Genomic DNA, 15342 nt, shown 5'->3' with positions numbered 1-15342 from the left:
TCACATGTATGAAAACAGAAATGTTCTCTTTTCGAAGAGGTAAACTTTTTATTTACCAAGTTTCTGTTTCAAAAATAAAGACTTAAAAAGTACTGGCCTTACATCACACTGAAATGATTATCTCTGCCACCCTGGATTTTCTGGAAAAACTGATTTTGTGACACACCAGTACAACTTCTCACACATTTTTCAGTAGGATAAATGACTGTGTAAAGGACCTGCCAGCACAGAGGGGATTTAAGCTTTAGGTTTTTAGGCCAGATGTTTCTGAGTTCCTCTGAAGAAAAGTGTTCACAATGAAGACGGTACAGTTAATAGCAAAACTTGAAATATCAGTCTCTTTCCTTTGAAATTCTGTGATGATCTTCATGCATGGGCTGTTGGACAGGACCTTTAAGGCATTACACTATCTCACAACCAACTGAATAGACCTTTTGGCTTCAAAAGTTATTATAAAGGCAGCCTTACCGAATCCCTCATGATGGTGAGAAAAGTTCTTTTGAAGAGGATACAGAACTGGGTTAGGCAGCTGGCAGAGAAGCTGTGGCAGCCTTCTGTGGAGGAGGAATCCTGCGGAAACACATAAAAGAATAAACTTCTTTCTTTGCAGTATCTTGCTTAGTTTTCACTCACAAAACCCCACTCTCAACAGCCAAATGTGCCCAGAAACCTGCTCCATTGACTGAAGATTTGAATTTTTTTCCTCCCCCTCCAACCTCAAGCCATGCCCATTAGTTGTGGCACACAAAATACCTCTTCGGAAGGACGGTGCCAGAGGAAGGGATTCAACTCATTCTCACCACCAACATCTCTCTTGTAGTCTGTGTCACATATCCTCTCCCGTACTGCCCTTACCAGTCGGCCATTCTGGTCTCCATATTCACCAGATGCTACTTCCATAACTACAAAAACCAGAAGGAAAGTTACTGGTTTACACTACTGACTAGTTACAAGCCTTATTATTAGATCCCCTTGATTCAGTAACATTGACAGAAACAGGAGTTTTGTCTAGAACACGCTCTAAAATGCCACATGCTAATTCATACGTATACACACATTATTTACATGTATCTTTCTATAAATCTTCAGAGTTCTCTTCAGCCTGAAAGTTAAATGAACCATTTTAGAGGAAAGACAGTGAATACAGGATAGTTTAGGTAATAAAAAAATCACGAAAGTCTTATTTTTGTGGTCCTTACTGCTTCTTCGGAATTAAGAAACAACAATTAAAAAACCCCTTAATGCTATTAGCTGTACAATACCACAATGGTATTGGGCAACATAAAAAACCAGAATACTGGAGCCACTTTGAAAGGCCACTAGGACTAATTACTATGAAACACTAAAGAATATGTTTTATCTTTCATTTCCTGGATCTGGGCTTCCACCAGAGAGAAATATTCACTAAATTTTACCACTAGATGGCATTCAAATTACTTAGATCTGAATAATTTTATTTTTAATTTTGGTACATATATGTACACATGCACATATGTATAGATGTACAAAAGTCTAAAACACACCATGCACCATGGTCCCCATGACCCTGAAGGTGCTAATCAAATACAAAATAAACAAACTATTCAAATTGTCCTTACCAAAATCTGCTGGATTGTGGTAGGTTGGGCAATTCAAACCCAAATCGCTCAAGTAAGGGACTAGGTTTAATACCTTCCCACGGTAAATGCACTGACCTTGACTTAAAACATAGAGCTGGAAAACAAGGCAAAGAAAAGAGAGAAAAAAAGAAGAAAAATTTGAAATAGTATCAAAATATTTAAATCTGCTATCTGTATGACAGCAATCCATGAATTTAATGACCTCTTTCTTGTCCCTGTGGGAAGAAAAACACCTTGGCAAGATTTATCACCTCTTGGAACTACCTTTGCATGGAATTAAAACTATTGGAAAATGAAATGATTAAGGTTTAAATTCTGCAAACATTCCCTCCGGGACTTAAACCACATTAATACAGAGACAGACTAATTCCAGCCTTTAGACACATGCTGAAAACAGGCAAGCAACTAGAGCTGAGCCATCTGACTTCCACACATTATGGATATTTTCGGCTGGGGCACGAAGCTGGTGAATGCACAAATTCAAGGAGAGGTGGAACAGCACAGCAATGGGAAACAGCTTCATTACTCTTTACTCTTACTTTTAACCACACTATTGACTTTAAATAAACCTCCTTGCCAGACTGGCAATCTGCAAGAGTTTATTCACCTATGGTGTAGTAGGTTTTCTTTTACCTCTCTCAAGTGTAATTTAAATTTCCTAACAAAGTTAAAGCACGGTCTACATCCTGCTGTTAAGACTGGAGAAAAGATCTCCAAGTGTCTTCATTTAAATTATAATTATTTCTCATGAATATACTCTTCTGAATTGCAGACATTGGTACTAAAGTTCTCTTGCTCTTAAACTACTCTACTCTACTGACAGCCCTGTGCCCAGGAGCAGCAGTGGGTGAAGGCATGAAAATCGGAAGTATGACAACCATGACTCCACAAACATATCAGCCACATTCTTTACCAACATTACACATAAATAATGGAAACAGGCAGAGAAGAAAAAAACACAATCAAAAAGTATTATTTTGCTTCTACTTTATTTATTTATTTATTTGATTTGAAACCACAGACTAGAATTATTCATGTTTTTACTTAAAAAGTGTAGCCTTGAAGGTGTAACCTACCCAAACCACACATAGGGGAAGAGTCTGAGAATAATACCTGATCGAACAACTCGAACAACTTCGCACTGGGCTGGTGAATTGTGCAGATGATGGACCTGCCACCCTGGGCCAATGCCTTCATCAGAGAGACAACCTGAAAACATGATGCACTATCCAAGCCACTGAACAAAAAAAAAAAAAAAGTTTGTTATCCACATGTCCACAGGCACCACTCAAAACTAGCGCATGTATTTGCTGCTCTGGTCTCGCACTATTGTCCTTTTATAAATTTTCTCTGTAGCAGTTTAATTTTATGATATGCCAACCTTATGCTTGTATCTCTCCATCAGTCTTTTTAATTAAGTTGGAAGCATGCCTGAGAATGAAAAATAGTGTATTCTCAAAGCTCCCTTAAGGGAGTTCTACATTTTAGGATTGCAGATTTAAATGCTCCCAACTTTAATGAATAGATACATATTCATAGCTCTCCCAGCCTCCTCTTAGACCGATCACAGAATCTGATTCTATATATGCTACATTCATTATTAAGTCACACTTCAAAAAGCTTATAGTCAAGCTAACTTTGCTTGAGAAAGAAAACTCATGCCACAACCTGAAAATATTTTCCTCTCCCTTCCTATTTCAATTTGTGTCTCGCTTACAAATTGTTTACAGTCACATGGTCTGGTGGCTACAGCATTGTGGCCTTATTCAGTACCTACAGGCAACACAAAATGAGTCTTTTCCAAGGACTCAGAGGTGAATAACCTTTCTGCAGCACTGTTCTACTATATAAAGCAGTAATTGTCTGTCTTTAATTTTTGGTCTTGAAGTACCTGGTTGGTTCATCAAAAAACATGACAGGAGGATTGTTCACCAGCTCCAAAGCAATGGCAAGACGCTTTCTCTGGCCTCCAGAAAGACTCCCAGTCCTCGTATTGGCACATGTCAGCAAACCAAGGGCTGTCAATATTTCCTTTACCTAGAGGAAACACAACAATGCATCACTTAAATTGGTTAGCACAAAAGAAAAAACCTCTTTACTGATTTTCATGGAGAATGTAAACTGAATGAAATGAAACTTTGTTTCACCATCCATACACCACAGCCTTTTTCCATCTTATGTAGCATTTATTAGATAATTAGATTAGATTATTATTAACAGCCTACGCTATTCTGACCCAAATTCTACTTGTTTGTCCTACATGACCCGTCTCAGTCAGGAAGCCTTGCCTGTGAAAATGGAGTGGAAATCAGTTCTTGTATAGCACCCCTTGGATATGGCACAGGTATCAAAAGAGCTTTGCAGTATGTGAAGAGCACACAGCGAAACCAAGACGCTTCTTTCAATATAACTTCTAGGCTGTATTTACAAGGGACTGAAGAACTGTTCAGCAAAAATCAGTGATTTCTACAGAGTAATGATCTGCTCTTATCTGTTCTTCACAGTCTACTCTTTAAAGTGCAGCCATTGATTTTAAGTGTTTTCATCCTCCTCAGAGCCAATTCAGTTGTCACATGTGCTCTCAGATGTTTGGGATTTCCTCAAGGCACAGCCTCAGGAAGGGCACAGCTTGTCCCAGGGTCTTTGGAGCAAAAGGAGAACAAACCCAGCTGCTATGAATTCTTCTGTTTCAGTGACTGTAGATCTGGCCTAGTAGCCCTATATGAGGAAAACAGCTCTTTGGCAACAGTAAAAACACGAACATAAAAACGAATTAATCCGAGCTACATTGCTCATGTAATTAAAAAATCTACCACTTAAAAGGTAGAAAGAAAGACCAGACATTTATTACTTCACTGAAATATAGGAAGAGGAGACTGTAATTTTTTAAAATAATGGTTGCTTAGATGGAGACAGTCTTCCAGAAAAGATGACTAACATGGTAAAAATTGGTTAGACTAACCAAAGCCTGACCCTTCACTTGTCCTGATTTTGATTTCCAGGAGCTACCTATCCCAGTAAGAGGGAATGAAAAAAGAACAAAACTCACTAATCCTCATTCTCAGAACAAAGAGCCCAACTACCTCTTTCCCTTTATCTTCAGGAAGGTTGCGAAGGTCCTAGTTGACAAGCTAGGTCAACTAGAAACATAAATGATGATTCACTGGAGGATATTTACTTGTCCCTCTTTTAAACAAGCATATGTAATATTGCTAACACAAGTGCATGCATTAATAAAATTCATCTATGATAAATACTTACAACAATAAAATGAATGATCTAGTCCAGCACAGGCCAGTAACTATCAGAAAATGGCTGCCTTTCTAGTATGTGTTGAATAAATGCACACAGCACAGGTTTTTCCTCGAAGAGCTGCTTGTAATTACAGTTACAGTGTGAACAAGTGAATTAACTTGCTTGGCCTGACTTACTGAAGTGTAAATGACTTCAGACTTTCAAAGTACAAATAAAATTAACACCTGCTTCTAAACAAATGTATTTTCCAATTAATAAAAATATGTGTTTAGCTTATTAAAAAAAAAAAAAGTATTTGAGAGAATCAAAGTAATCTTAAGCTACCAAATGGATGTTGAGTCCTGTAAGTTTCCCTCTCTGGAGCTCCTTCTGATTTTCAAGGACTCTCTGAGACTGAAGAAGTGCCAAATGTTCTGATTTGGAAATACAGACAAAAGACTGCCAGAGAAATGGCTTCTCTACCTTTGAAGTCGTCACAGTTTTCACATCTCAGGCAAAGAGTATACTTTTCACCAGGTGGGTCAGAAGCAGTTTCACCTTCTGCTTTATAAACCTCTGCTCAAGAACCACATACCACCTACTGTTAGAAGCATCTTTTACTAGAATAAAAGACTCCTCTGAAATGATTCATTCCAACAAGTCAAGTTCACATCTTCCTCAGATTAAAAAAAAGAATTAAACTGGCATCTGGGAAAACCAAGAAGTCTCTCATATTCCTGAAAAAGCAGGCCACAACCTTCTCATGTTCAGCCTTCACTCACACTCATATGTCCCCTCATCTCCTTCTTCCTCCTGCACATCTTGGTCTCAGCTGAGTCCTGCAAGGTGGCTTCTTCCAGTCACCTGCATGATTTCCTAACTTGCCCACAGAGGATCTACTCAGTGGATGACTTTGGGAGCACAAAATGCACCCAAATGAAAATCTTACGCTTCTTTCTATTTATCAAAAAAACCAGTGACAAATCATGGAAAGCCCAAAATTTGAACTTTACAGAACTAAGTACAGCAAAACCATTGCAATCTTTCTATACCAATTGTAACTCCCCTTTCACTGGTGGGACAACCGAGTTACTAAGCCACTAAAAGACTTGTCGAGAGTATTGTACGTGTCCCTAACAAAGACAGAAGGAGCAGCCAGCTGTCTTGGAAGGTAAATCTCAATATTAGCCATGGGGCCATGTTATCACATGAGCCCCATTACCCCTCAGTGTAACTCCCACATAACAGAGGCTTCCTCCTTGAGGAGGCAGTGTATGAGAGATCATACAGTCTCCTTGCTGGTGCTGTCTTATGCTGGACTGAAACACAGCTTGAGGCCAGACAAAACACCTCCAAACACTTTCTGAGCTACCACTTCACTTTTCATGAATCTCAACAACCTGAACCATCTCTGCTTTCACCAGTGCCATGATCTTTTGTCTGTGTTTAGCTCCAGGCATCATCCTCCCTGGGCATATATGGTTTTGAAACACACCGTGCAGCACCAAACTGTTCCTCTCCGAGTCTTTGCCATGCTCTGATAATGCTACCCAAGCACAGACAGACTTCTCAGCTCTGAGTGTCCTTAAGAATACACAGGCTCAGACATTTTCAGTGCAAAAAAATAAATGTGTACAAAGGTCACATTTCCAGCCTTTTAAAGTATAACAGAGGTAACCAAATTCAGTTGAGAAAGCTGCCTCATGCACAAGCTAACACATCAGAAGCCATTCTGTCTGGTCACACACCTCCAAGGTATCTTCTTTAAAAGGACAGTTCTGTGTCACAACAAAGGATGAGAAGGAATCGTGGCAATAAGATGGGGTGGAAGAAGCACACTTCCTAGTGCAAGTCCAGCTGGGTTATAGGTCTCCACGGGCAAAAGCACACCAGGACTTCTCTCCCGCTCAGGAAAGTCATACGTCAGCTGCAGACCCAGGACAGCGCAGCAAACGTGCAAGAGTAAATTGTGCAACTCGTTTCCAATGTTTTAAAAAAGGCTATGTGCATGTTTTAGCTTGTTTCCCTACTTGTCCAAACCTCAGTTACTCAACACAGCTTCAAAATGCATTAGTCTGCACCTTAACTACATTAACTTGTCCAGTAAAACATGTCCACCAGCACAGCCATGAAGATCAACACTTTCAAACATGAGCACAGAAATTTCTGCAGCAGTTACAGGGACCGCTAAGTTTTTTGTTAGTCTTTTGAAAAATTAAGGTGTATGCTACCTAGTGCCAGGCATGACTGATTTATCTTGCCACACACACAAGATGTCTGACCCCTCAGACATGCATGTAAGAGAATCTAGTGTTTCAGTAGATCTTTTACAATTCTCTACTCAGTCTCAAACAGAAAGCAACTTTCATAGAGACTGTAGTAAACATTCCTTCATAATGATACCTGTCAACTTTGAGGTTGATTTATTCTATCATTGGAAGTTCAACGCAATTCAATGTTAGATAAAAATGCTTTACAGAGCTCACTTCATGGAACTCTCTTGACACCCCCAAAAATTCTCAGTTTGATGGACAGTATACATACCATTTCTCTCCTGCCTTCATCTTTCTCTTGAAGTTTCAGATGAGCAGATACCTGAAATGCAATACAATGGAATTTGATTTTGAATTGGTCTGAAATGCAACAGCCAGTTACAGTGGATGTCTCAGACACAGCATCCCAATGTACCATTAAAAAAACTTCCTTCAACCCAGCCTGAAAAGTTTAAGTTGAACTGTATGTTCAAATCACAAGCATCACATATTCCTGTGCCGTAGGTAACTGAGTACGATCTGATTTAAGCCATCACTCAGGCATCTGACAAAAAGCATATTAGAAAGAAAGGCCACTTTGCAAGTCAAAGAGCTTAAGAGAAAGATGACAGAATCATGTTTTTTGCACAGCCACCAACTTCCCAGGCAACACTAGAATCACAGTTTATTTGTACTTCATCCATATCATAAGGGTAACCAAACTCTGCCACTCTCCAGGATGTGAACAAGTGAGTACAGAGATAAATAATTTTGCAAAAGATGTAATCTGCTGTCTTAAGAAGCAGCTCCACAAAACATTATGATTAACCCTTATTAGAAGCAATTAAACTGTTAAGTAATTATTTTTGCCAGAGACTTGATTGATTAATTTAGACAAGAAGTATCATATCATCTGGGCCCAATTCTACAAAAGCGGTCCTACAGGATTCTGACTACAATGTTCAAGTAAACAAAATAAAATAAAAACATCCTCACAAAGAAGAGCCTTTGCAGAAAATGAGCCATATAAAAACCACAGTGATTTCTTCTGGCCTTAAAATTTGTGAACTGATGCTGGCATACAGTATGAGCAACCTTAGCCTTATTTTGAAAACACCCTCTGAGAAACACTAGCTTGTTTCTCAAACTGAGCAACAGGTGCTTCTAGATGGATCGGTCCAGCTGGCAATTAGTAAACTTCTTGATGCTATGAAAAACAGTAAGAAGAATTTACATTGCCTATAAATCTTGGGATTATTCTTTCTGTTGTTTTCCTGTGAAGAACTGGAAGAGATATTACACAATGCCTTTATTAAAGAAAAGGCACAAAAGAGCAGATGTAGCAGATAAACCATGCTGAAGTCAAAATAGCACTTTGCAGTCAGGACACAGAAGATGGGGAGAAAGGGAGAGAGACAAGGTTTCTCATCCACCATCCAGGAGAAAAGACAGTCCCTACAAAGGCTCATTCTGTGCAGAATTTCAGGTTCCACTGCCTAGGAAGTCTAAGGAATAGAGCCTTAGTTCTTCCAATGCTGGCCATAAGTTGAAAATGATAAAGCTAAATAAGCTCAGACAACCCCTACAAGGATAAGCCTGAAATGGAATTCAAGGCATCATCAAAGTCTAAGCACTTTCATGGATTAGGATCAAATAGAGATAACAGCTCATAGCATTACCCGAAATAAGAACATGTGCACACTGAGATTTTTCCATTTTCTCCTGCCCAAATACATTAGAGTGAGAAACAAAACTCACCATCATAGCTTCCTGGACAGTCAGATGAGGAAGGAGCATGTCATCTTGCATGATGTAGCAGGAGACTTTGCGAAAAGAGCGCAGGTCACGAGGCTGCCCATTGATGAGAATTTCTCCTTTCATTCCCGTCTCTCTGAAATGAACCAAGAAAATAACCAGGGGTAAATCCTGCCTTCACTTGTACTGCCACAGGCCTCAGTAAGTGGAAGTCTTAGGTAATTACTGTCCACTGTGGAATAAAACTGACACGGTAGATAGAAAATAATTTATGCTTTCTTTCATAACAGGCTTCATGCGACTTTGCTGAAAATTTTACTCAAAGTTAGTAAAAAGTCTGTGCTGTCTTATATGTATGTCTGAAAAAGTATCAAGCCATTCAAACCATTTTTTTATGCCACTTACGCCCTGAGAACAACACAGGTACACTTGGTATTTGGCCATACAACGGGGCATTCAGGCAGATGAACCACAGCCACTTCACACACTGCACTTTTGTCAAGAAGACATCAACATTGTAAAAGTGGCGACTAAAAAGGGTCATTTTTTCCAAGTATTTATAAAATGTGATTTTAAAAAAATATCACAAATATAAGGCACTGAGTCCATTTGTTACACAGCTAGAACAGAGACTTGCTTTTGTATTTTGGACTTCAAATTGCTTCCTGTTTTTGGATCAGAGTTGTTAACAGACAAATCCTAAATGACCAGAACAGGACAAACAGAAAAAAATATAAGCAGTAAGAATCTAATTCAAAATCTGTGAAATACCTGTTTTCTACAAACACTGGGTAAGATTTCTTCTCATCTCCAAGGAGCCATCAGGCTATGTGATTGTATCTTACTTGGGATTTTCATTGTTACTGACCTGTATCCTGCCAGAATGTTCATAAGCGTTGACTTCCCAGCTCCTGAAGGACCCATAATTGCAACAAGTTCTCCACTGCTGAACTTGCCTGAAATTCCTTTCAAAAGGGTCTTATAACCTGAAAGATGAAAGAAAAGTTCACTGAACCCTTCACAACCAGGCCTGGGGAGCAATGAAAGCTCATTTCCACTGAACAATGATGACAAATAAGCATTAGCAGGTACCTACTGGGAAGCTGACGCTGAGATCAGCACACTGCAGTAACTATCAAAAGCCAAATTCTGAGTGGGAGCAGCAGCCTCCTCCCACTACATTGCAAGTAGTATGGTGGGATTACAGGATCACACACTCTTGATTCTCTCTAAGAAAATTTTCAAACAGGACTAAGAAGCCTTCCTGCCATTTTCTAAGTGCCTTCTCAGAATATTTTACTAGGATGCTGGCATCTCCATTAAAATATCTTAATATTCCACAGCTAATGTAACTCCACTGCCTTGGAGCAGACTGCCCTGCAATCACTGCAGCTTCAGTGCCAAAACTCTGCCCTCGTCTCAAAACAACAACTTCTTGGACATAGTAGTCATGATCTCAAAGGCAAAGCCCTATGTTTTTGTTCCTTCCCCACTGAAAGATGTATGACAAGAAACACAGCAAAAGGAGACATGCAGGAAAAGACAAACCTACTTCAATCTCTTACCGTAACAACTCTCTTATCAAAGGAACTCTAAAGGTTTGTCTAGACAGGCAGACTGGCCACAATAACTCCGTAAAAAATAATACCTAGGGAAATACTTATCCCAGACTGTGAACGTGTAGGGTTTTTTTCTCATTTAGATTAATCCGCTTCAGAAGATCAGGCCACAATAACTATGCCCTCAGGCAAAGCTGTTCTAGAATAACCACAACACCAACTTCAAATTTCTCACCTTATTCCTGAGTAAATTACCTTTATCAGTAAACCTTAATGTAAATCCTAAACTCCATGTTACTCTAGGTGTAAGCACACTGGATTACAATGAGAATCCCAGATTTGGATTTAGTTATATCCATTTTATCCTGCATGATTCCCATTTTAAGGCAAAAGGACTGCGTGGGGAGGGTGGAGAGAGCCCTGACCAAGATTTAAACTTTTCAAGGTTTCTTTCCCTTTTACTTTTCTGCTTGCTTACTTTATTTTATTTACTAGCGCTGTTAGTTAAAACTTTTAATAATAACAAAAAAGTTAAGTAAGGTGTCAAAGAACAATCTCGTATGTTGAAATTGTTTCTGTAATTAAATTACAACCAAAACAGTGTTGCAATTTGGCAATCCATTTTGCCACACTGGTGCATATGCAAGCAGCATTTATATGCCACATGTAAACTATCCCAGCCCTGTGATTATCATTAGCATAGGCTGCAGCTGGAATGTTGAAATGCTGTAAAAAAATCACATTGTCTGCAAGCTCCTAGAAAATGAATGGTGGGTTATCTTCTGATTTCTCTTTCTTCCTAATTCTGTAATTTCTTGTTTTCCTTTCATCCCTGCTTAGCATTCTCTTTAAATTTTCTTCTTCACTCTAGTCTCAGTTCACACTCTTTCAATGCCAGAGAGCAAACTTCTGCACCAAATACATTAATGTCATGCTACCACAGCATCTCCCAAATCCACAGCAAATACTATTCTCTGAGCATTCCCCAGCCCAGGAGCAAAGAGGTAGCCACACAACCTCTCTAGAAATATCTGACCCTACTGTTTGCACGGCAAGTGTCTTAGAAAACATAACTGACCAAATGTATCAAAATAATAGTTTTCTCAAGTGCCTTTTTTAAACAGGCCAGTAATTTTTCACTAAAATCTTGTCCTGGACCTGAATGAAACAACTTCTTGGGAAGCGACAAAATACCACGGGTGCATTCACATTGTTTGTTTATGGCACAAGTCCCAGGAACAAAAGCAAAGACAATCTATCAAATGGAACAGCTATTTCAAAGGGAGAAATCCGTGGCACACTGACAAGATCAATGGTGGCACCTCAAGCCAGTGTCATCATCCAAACCAGCATTTGAAGGAAAAGTGCAAGGAAGAAATCATACTTTTCAAACATAACAATATTTACTAAATGGGATCTATAGAGACAAAATCCTTCACACTGCCCCTTAAGAGTAATGAGAACCAGCTACCTCCCAAGCCTATTAAATTTTTAAAGCACTGAAACATCAGGCTATACCACCAATTATTTGTATTATGCACCCACCCACTACACACACGAGTTAGATGCAGCTAGGAAACTCCTTCTCACACTGGTCAAAAGCTGGCCAAGTTGGCCTGTCATTAACTTCCACTAGGACAGGATTTCTTTCACCAGGTCCCACATGTAGTACACGGGGTAAAGTACTTGTCAGTGACTGTTCCTATTCCCTGTCTGTCCTGCAAAGCAGTTCAATGTGACAGAACATCACATGGCAACTCCATTACAACAATTTCTATTGTTACCCAGATTTCCAGGGCAAAGGGTTTTTATCAGAGTTTTGTAGCAGTCAGCTCATCATGAGTTTCAAGATCAGGACAGTAAATATTGTACAAACTTACAGGAGTGCATAAAGAACGTGTACTGCCATGAATACTGAGGAAGGTACAACTAAAAATACACACTCATTGTCTGAAAACATTATCAGTATACATACCATTACCTAAAACTGAAGCCTTTCCTCTCACTACATGACTGTGAGATTTAACATTACTTCCATTAGTCACTTTTCCAAACGTAATTTCACAAATGATAATCAGTTTACCTTTAATTGCAGTATCTGCTCCCTCATTAGCTGCAGTTGTTTCTGCCCCTCTGATAGATTTCCATTTTAAGTATCCTGTATGCAGTGTTACATCAGAGCACAATGTATCGCTGCAACTCATTTGCAAAACAGTAGAGGAACATAATTTAAGAAGAAATAGAAAAAAACTATGAATTTTAGATCAGGATCCCAATCACTGGCGGTTTATGTTGCTACAATCTTAAAACCATCTCTTCTTTTGACTGGAAGTACATAAGAAGCCCTTCTATTACAAAGGTTAATTTAGCAAACCCACAAAAAGATTTGACACTGTAGCAGTAGCATGGTGCCCACTATAATCCTTTTTTAAGGAATTAAAAGTCCGTAAGTAACTCCAGTCTTCACTTTCAGAATATTGAGGCTAATCTTTAACTGAATCAGTTGACCTAAAACTTCTATATTGGGCCACATGTCTTTCATGAGAAACAGATTACCTATTTGGAGGGGACTGTATCCTTACAGTACAGGGACTGTTTCATATCCGTCTGCTGTGTATTAGGAATTTCTGACCACCTTCAATTCTGGTTTGTCTGACCCACCTCATTTTCCTTAGGCCACAGGTTCATGATTCGTGCAGCAAGGAGTTTTGGTCCCCCGGAGTTTAATGAAAGGCTGAACCTCAGAGAACTCACCCCAAGATGGATGCATACGATGGGCCATTCAGTTTGAGCACCACAGCAGCTGTGCCCATTTGGAATGGACTTAAATCAAGACCAAGTCTACCATTGCGATTTTGAGACGTTTCTCTTTAAACTGTTTTGATTTCCAATGAAAAATAAGTTGGATTGTTTCCGTTTTCCAGTGTCCCCTCCTGGAGTTACTGCAACGTCACCCTTAAAAATACATCTAGGAGCTGATGCCCCTAAATTTGGAATCCAAATACCGGTTTTCAAAAACTACTTATTTATGAATTTATCAACAGGACATTAATACACCGTCACGAACCAGAACAAGCACTCAGCAACTTTCTCATTCCAATCCACTAAAAATAGAACACAAAAAGTAAGAAATCAAAACTGAAAAGAAAACTCAAGTAATGCAAATTTTTTTGTCTTTATTTCACCCCACATTACATTTCAGAATTCAACTGCTTGTCCCGAGAAGCGAAATGTGTTTTGTTTTTCCATGTTAGGATCTCCCATGGAAAGTAAATTCCAGGCACAGTGATATTAGACCAGACTCGCAACCAGAAACACATGACTGGCCTGAACACAGATGCCCATTCAAGAGGTGGATTTCCCTGAATACCTGGCTGCAGTCCAAAGCTCACAGCAGCCCCTTGTTTCATGAGCTGGTAGAGGGTGACCTCTTGTCTTTGATGAAGATGCTAAGGGAGCTCTTGTTGCTCAAGTCACCAAAATTTTTGCTAATGGATTCAGCAAGGGAGAAACATGTTGATGGTTTTATTTGCTTCCTCGTGGATTTTACAAGGATTTCTGGGAAGATGTGGGTTTACCATTCTCAGAAAAATTGTATTTAATCTGGAAAGAAGCAGAACACCCCTTCCTCATACTTAGGGTAGGAGCGCATACTTCAGAATGTGTCCGAAAGGCACCAAAAAATCCAAACCAAATCTCACTCCTACCCTTACAGTGAATTTCTTCAGGTAAATACTTGTTTGTGACTAAAATGCTTCATTCATTTGCATTTCATTGCTGGTAATACACTCATCTGTTACTCAGAGAAATGTCACACAGACTCCTAGAAGTTTCTAGGTGTTGTAGCCTAATTCTGCACCCATCAATAGGCACCATGAGCCAGTCTCAGGTCCCGGGTTAGCACAGCAGGCTCTCCCTGCTCGCTACAACTGGAGCAGGATTTGCCCTTCCCAATATATCTGAACTGTTTCATCACAAGCTCTTCTGAAGGAAGGAAATAACTGCAAGTACCACTGGCCTGAAATTGCTCAAAAGTTTCTCAGAAACTTCACTATAGCAAATAGTAATATCAGAAATTTCAATTCAAACACCACAAAATAAGCAGCATTTGGCACTTCAGTGTCGAAACCAAAGACATTACAATCTGCTCTTTCCACACCCTTTACCTGCAGCCAGGTAGAAGTGCACAATTTCCTTATTAAAAAAAAATGTACACAAGGACTGTACTTCTGTGTCTTTTTGTGGTGCTTTTTTAATTGTTAAATCACAATGAGAAACCACAGTAATTTCTTGGCACTGTATACTGACCCTGTTCCATTAAAGAAACACCATTACATTTCCTATTCTAGAATTTATGGGTTTACCCCTTATCTCATTTCCTCTTGCTTCAATCAAAAAAAAAAAAAAAAAAGCCAAAGTCCAGGGGATTCTCCAACACAAAACCTGAACAAGGGAAAGTGGAATAAAGACGTCACATCCACATCTTTCCCCTTGAGGCAGGAGTAGGGAGTCCTTCTATTATGGAAAAATTCTCTTGGCAAATTCATGGCTTTGCTGCTGCCCCTGAGATGCACCATATGCACACCTTGATGGCTACAGACCATTCCCTGGACTACCTACTGTGCAAGAACACAAGTAAGGGAAAAACAGTCTAATCTGGTCACATATCATATTAAAGGGAAAGTTAGTGACTTATGCATGAGAGAAAGAGCTTGCAAAGTCCATCCAGACATGGAAAACATCCTCATGATACCTGGCAGATATTTCATTTGTAGACATTTTAGATTTGTATCAGAAAACTGAACAGCTGGGGAATGCTGGCACAAACTCTACAGAGAAGCACAAGATGAGAAACATACACACACACAGAGATAACAGGCCAAGGCCAGATTTATACTGAAGCATTTGTAGGAATTAGCTAGG

The 15342-nt window shown here is 39.3% G+C and overlaps 1 protein-coding gene across 2 annotated transcripts in view; it reads right to left on the bottom strand.

The window, feature by feature from the left end:
- ABCG1 (ATP binding cassette subfamily G member 1) overlaps positions 1 to 15342 on the bottom strand; it is a 54273-nt gene that overhangs the window by 8160 nt on the left and 30771 nt on the right. For both annotated transcript variants that reach the window (XM_040585148.1, XM_040585149.1), the window contains exons 3-10: positions 9729 to 9846; positions 8864 to 8996; positions 7398 to 7448; positions 3511 to 3656; positions 2733 to 2856; positions 1599 to 1713; positions 754 to 902; positions 469 to 570 (exon numbers count right to left, since the gene is read on the bottom strand). In XM_040585148.1, the coding sequence (XP_040441082.1) occupies positions 469 to 570; positions 754 to 902; positions 1599 to 1713; positions 2733 to 2856; positions 3511 to 3656; positions 7398 to 7448; positions 8864 to 8996; positions 9729 to 9846 (938 nt within the window). The remainder of the gene's footprint in view (positions 1 to 468; positions 571 to 753; positions 903 to 1598; positions 1714 to 2732; positions 2857 to 3510; positions 3657 to 7397; positions 7449 to 8863; positions 8997 to 9728; positions 9847 to 15342) is intronic.

Source organism: Falco naumanni, chromosome 2 (genome assembly GCF_017639655.2).
Source record: "Falco naumanni isolate bFalNau1 chromosome 2, bFalNau1.pat, whole genome shotgun sequence".
Classification (NCBI taxonomy): Eukaryota; Metazoa; Chordata; class Aves; order Falconiformes; family Falconidae; genus Falco; species Falco naumanni.
This window is presented reverse-complemented; position numbering and strand designations above follow the sequence as displayed.